The sequence below is a fragment of the Hydra vulgaris genome, chromosome 03, assembly GCF_038396675.1.
Source record: "Hydra vulgaris chromosome 03, alternate assembly HydraT2T_AEP".
In the NCBI taxonomy this organism is placed as follows: domain Eukaryota; kingdom Metazoa; phylum Cnidaria; class Hydrozoa; order Anthoathecata; family Hydridae; genus Hydra; species Hydra vulgaris.
Genome location: NC_088922.1, coordinates 68982491 through 68988490, shown reverse-complemented (window position 1 = coordinate 68988490; position 6000 = coordinate 68982491). Strand labels below are relative to the sequence as shown.

Genomic DNA, 6000 nt, shown 5'->3' with positions numbered 1-6000 from the left:
CTTTAACATCCAGCAGTAGTCCATTTCATTTCCATTTCCTTGATGTTTTGGAGAAATCTTTCGCCTTGCTCTTCACTAATATCACCAAGGTTTGCAGGGAAGTAACCAAAATGTGAATGGAGAAAATGAACTTTAATACTCATGTTACAGTCCAGCTTCTTCAAGTTGTCAAGCATGTCTGTGACAATGGTCTTGTAGTATGGTTCTTTGTTGTTTCCTAGGAAACTGGTAAAAACTAATTTAAGGATGTCCATGCTACCTTTCCTTTTGTTTCCATTTTGTCCAAAAAATTAGGATCTCCCATAAGTTTTATAATGTCTGATCCGAAAAAGATTCCTTCCTTTAGCTCTGCCTCAGATAAACCAAAAAACTGCCCAAAAAGATTTTAAAAGTCTTCCCTACTTTTGGCAATGTCTTAACAAACTGTTTCATTAACCCCAACTTAATGTAAAGTGGTGGAAGTAACACCATTTTGAGATCTACAAGGCTTTTTTTTTCAACGTTTTTAACGTATAGTTCTCAAGGAACAAACATTTTTTACGCAGTGCTGCTTTCTGTCTCAACTTTCCTATTCACAGAGAAAGCAAGGGAACTTTGTATAGCCACTTTGTTGATCAGGCAGCATTGAAATAATTTTTAAACCCCCGCACAGTGTCCATTTGTGGTCTGAGTAGCTGAATTTGTTTAAAACCAGTTCAAGTTTTTCGTAACATTCTTTTAAGTGCACCGAGTGTCCAATTGGCATAGAAACATACTTATTGCCATTGTGCAGAAGTGCTGCTTAAAGGCTTCTTTTTGATGAATCAATAAAAAATCTTCACTCATCAGGAGCATATTTTATTTGAAAACTTGCCATAAGCCCAGGAATATAACTGCAAAATACCATGTCATCTTCTTGAGAAAAGAAAGATACAAATTCCTTTTCCCTTGATCGATACCGAGAAGAGGATGTAACCGGAGCCAACATATTTTTAATCTAGATCCTAAAACTTCTGCCGAGTCTTTAGAAAGACCTAGGTCTCTAACTAATATGTTCAGTTCAGATTGTGAGAAAGAAATGGGATTAGTTGTTCCAGGATCGTACCAATCACTGTCTTCTTCACTCTCACTTTGCTGAGCCAATGTCTCGTAATCATCTATAATATCATTCAAAGAATCTGAAGGAGAGGGTATTGGTACTTCAGGTCCATGAGGAATAGGGCGAATGGTTGATTGAATGCTAGGGTAGGAAATATCCTTTTTGTTTTTCAAATTGAAACCTTGTGCGTTGCAAAGCAAAAATAAGAGGCATCACTATGATTTTTGGGCTCCCTCCAAACCATTGGTATTCCATAAGTAAGGACTGCTTTTTACCTTGAAACCATTGCCTCCGTTCTTCAACACATATTGAACAAACTTTGTGTGTTTATATTATGATGATTACATTATATTATGATGATTGGGTAATGAATCAATTTAACTATATTTAAGTTTAATTGTAGAAAAAAAAATTAAATTTTAATTAAAAAGAAAAAAACAAACCAAATATACTGTAACATATTGTTAAAAAAGAAAAATCACCGAAGAAAAAGCGGCAATAATAAAGTTATAAATATCTTCACTGATAGAAGACATTTACAATTACATTTATTTGCTGTTTTTTCTTTGGTGTCTCCCAACACCCCGGTGTGGATGAGCCCTCAATTTAAAGGATGATTAATTTGTTCATTTATTATAATATTGGCATAGTCGTGACCCTTGTATATGTATTTGTTCAAATATTTAACAGCCTTAACAGACATGCAAGCTTCAACATTAATAGGAGCATGATATTTCTTTGATAACCATGGATTGTAAGGTACCACCCAGCGGGTATCTAAACTGTTACCTTTATTATTGATAACCAAACCATTATCATGACGCCTATAGCGTGGATAACCATGAACTGCTACTGTGTTAGAAAACTATCCTAAAGAATTTAATACTGTGCTACTGTATTAAATTCTTTAGGATAGTATTTGCTGCATACCCCATCTTCTATGCAGGGAGAATTTGGATTCAGTATGCCACATGGACCGTTAATAATGCAAGTTTTAACAACGCCATAAAGGTCTCAATTAACAATTGAATCTGGAATTTCTGCAGATATTAAACTATTAATATTATGTGCTGTTTCAAGCTTATCATCATTTGCAAAGTAAAGTAAAATATGAACATGTGGCAAACCACGCTTTTGAAACTCAATAACCTGAACATGTGTTACAACTTTCCCTAATACACCGTGCTTAAAAATGCCATTGAAATGGTTATTTAATTTAAGTTTGAATACTCGAATAACCAAGTTAGGTCTATCATTTGCTATCTGACCTGGATAAAATTTTCAGTCATCTCACGCTATTTTGGGTTGCAAGTGAAAGTAACAAAAAGATATGGTTTGACACTATTCAACTATAGTCATAGCATCTTCAAAGTTTTCTTTTAAAGCTCTAGGACTTCCTACATAAGTTGCTGGCAAAATTACAACACGCCCTGGTCTAACATTATGATCATTTCCAAGGTTGTTTACATGTTCGTGTAAGACATCATACTGCACGCTTCTCAGTTTGTTTTGGTTATTTCTGATGAAAGCAAAGCGCTGACCTTCAATTTTCACATACGCATCAAACCATATTGCTGAAACAGTTTTTTGCCATAAAAGAGTGAAGAAAAAAATTGTCTAACTGAAAGTTTATAAATGTAATACTAAGATGATGAAACATGATTTCTAACCAATGTAGCACGTTCAGGGTTGTGAATCAATTGATTATGCCAACCAGCATCACTCTTCGGTAAAAATAAAGGATAAATCATATGATCTATGTTGGCAGACATACTTGATATAGTTTTAAGAGGATGACCTCTTGGGTAAATAACAACTTCCATGGAAGCAGGTGGTGCACCATCTTCACCAACAAATACAACTGCAACTTCATTATGTGAAGGGAGATTATAGCAACGTCTATCTTGCTTTTTAAGTAAAGACATTATTACAACTGACGCTGAGCGATCTTTTTGAGCTGCTCAACGAATTTCTTCATCCTTCACTTCAGCCATGTTTTTAATTGCAAGAGAAAATGGGTTTTCTTCACTAACAATAGTTTGCAGTCGAAACATTAACTCAATTAAGCAAAGATCTTTAACGCCTTGTTGCATTCTAAAATTTACTGCTGCAAGTGGATCATAGACGAATAGTTGACAATATGTCGGCGGAATATCTTGATTTGGTCTTAGATTACCTATACGATGAAAAACTTGATTACATATTCTAAAAGATAGCGGCCCATGATTCATGGATTGAACTACATTAGCTTCAAATGAAGCAAAAGAAAGGCAGATATTATAATTTCTAATATATTTTAAAAAATTCAGATTGGCATTTCTATCTGCATAGTGTCCTTTAAATAAATCTTCTAAAACTTGTGGAAATGATGAAGGTTGCGACAAAACTACCTTTCCATTATGCCAACGTAAAAAATGTGTTTTATTAGGAAATTTCTTAGTACCACAATGCTGACAAATATAATTCATTTCTCCTAAATAATTATAATCTGGTATAGTATTACTTCTTTCAATACAATGCATTCTTTCGTATCTAGCAGCATTTCTAGCATTTTGTTGTTTCTTAATTTCGTCTTACCTAAGCCTATTTCTTTCATTTCTGCGACGATTATTTTCAACTCACCTAACCAAGCTCTCCTCATTTGGATTCGAATTATCTGCTGCTTGCCGAGCAGCATTTCTAGCATTTTGTCGATAATTAATTTCATCTTGCCTAAGCGTATCTCTGTCATTTCTGCGACAATTAACTTACCTATTAACATTTCCATTTTCTAAACTAATATCTGCTTCTAGCCTAATACCATCCATTTAAACTTCACTTTTAATTGAAAGTAGTAACAAAAAAAATCTTAAACATATCCTGAAGATTGCGATCTTTCCTACATAATTTATTTTTTACTCTAAATAGTACACACAAATAATTTTTATATATAACAGACTGTCATTTAAAATAAGCTATACAAAAATCTTATGACTTTAAAAAAAAATATATATATATATATATGTATATATATATATATATATATATATATATATATATATATATATATATATATATATATATGCTAGAACATCATAATGTTTTAGCATATATATATATATATATATATATATATATATATATATATATATATATATATATATATATATATATATATATATATATATATATATATATATGCTAGAACATTATGATTCCAAAATATTTATAACAAAATCATGTAGTAAACAGCGCTAAAGACAAAAAATCAAATTGAGATAAAACAAATTGTATATATGGCAAAATAATTTCTATAGGCTTTTAGTGAATGATTAAAAGCAGTGATTTTTAATAAAATTACCTATTTACGATTTTTAATAATAGACACCAACATGAAGATAAGCCAAATGTCTACCAACTCAAAAGATAACATAAAAATATCACCGCAACAAGGCACACAACAATAGCACACACCATAAGTTAATATAATATGTATATAACATAACTTAAGTAAGACAACATTCATATATAACAGAACATAAGTAACAACATTAAGCAAAATGTTATCAAAATACATTATTATGTATTTTTAGAATAATTAATAATAAAGGCTTGAAAATAGCTAGACCTAAAGCAGTAACAGTTTGACACTAAACACTATCATGTAACCCACTGTTATAAGTACATCAGTTGGCTGGCAAAGTTGACAAATCTCGCTTTACACGTTTACCAAATCACATCACATTGAAAACACGGAAACAACACACTATAAACATATGTACCAACTATAAACACATTAAATGTGTTTATATATGTATATAAGGTTAAATACATATTTTTACACATTTTTATACATATTCAAACACATTTTTAAAATAATTATAAAACACATATTAACACATACGCAAACAATAAAAAAACACTTTACGTTATTATAAAAACACATTGATAAAACAACTATAATGCATTATTACCACATACACATACATATCAAAAAAGCATTTATGCAAACAATAAACTAGTGCAAACAAAAATTTTAAAAATGACGCGAGAAAATTTAAAAAGATTCAAAGTAGACAAAAAATATATATTTACAAACAATACTCTTTACCTTAATTTTTTTTTTCATAAGAAATGTAATCCTCATAACAAATTTAACCATTACATACAATAACATGTGACATGCCATGTCAGTGTTGGCACTGACGCAACTTTAATTTATTTTTCTAAATTTTCTAAAAAAGAGCAAAAATAGTTAATAGCATCACAGAAATTTCAAAGTAGTAAAAACCATTTTATGGAAATAGCATTAGTACAACTTAAAATAACATCCATACCTCTATTTTCCTTCTGATAAATAAAATAATAAAAATAAAAATGCTAAAAGAAAAACTAAAAATAAACAAAATATCAACGATTTAAAAAATTAAAATCCTTTCTACTTTATCGAATAAAAATTTAAATCCTTTCAACTTTATCTAATAAATATGTATTTATAACTATTTTTAAATACTTACTTTAATTATAATATGATCTTAACGATGATTATTTATCATAGTATGATTCTTTATGTAATATATCTAAACTAATAATTAAATTCCGAAAGGAAAAAAGTTTTAACTCGTTTTAGAGATCTTTCTCCAATGGCCGCGTGCATTTTGAGAACGCGCTCTTTCAAACGTTTCTGTAGCAATTAATCAAGATTATAAGTAAACACTAAAAGTTTGAGCCTTCATAGGATCTACCATTATCTGAAGAGCTATCAATAAATCTCTTCACTTTTTTTTAGGTTTTGCAACACAAAACTTGGGTGTAAATGTGAAATTTTTTATTAATAATTTTTTTTATATTATCTGAAAAAAATCAATAGCATTTGTTGAAAATAAACAAGTTTAGAAATTTGACCATCTTAATTTTGCGCAGTTGTTAAATAAATGTTGTTA

At 30.1% G+C, this 6000-nt stretch overlaps 1 protein-coding gene across 1 annotated transcript; it reads right to left on the bottom strand.

Annotated features, from left to right (window-relative positions):
- Positions 1-3039: 3039 nt before the first annotated feature.
- LOC136078871 (uncharacterized) lies at positions 3040-3600 on the bottom strand. Its single transcript, XM_065794687.1, has one exon. The coding sequence runs from the start codon at positions 3598-3600 to the stop codon at positions 3040-3042; it is 561 nt and encodes a 186-aa protein (XP_065650759.1).
- Positions 3601-6000: the final 2400 nt, after the last annotated feature.

Bases quoted from the DNA above. Each gene is read 5' to 3' on its own strand.
- LOC136078871 (XM_065794687.1), bottom strand. From the start codon at position 3,600: ATGCATTGTATTGAAAGAAGTAATACTATACCAGATTATAATTATTTA.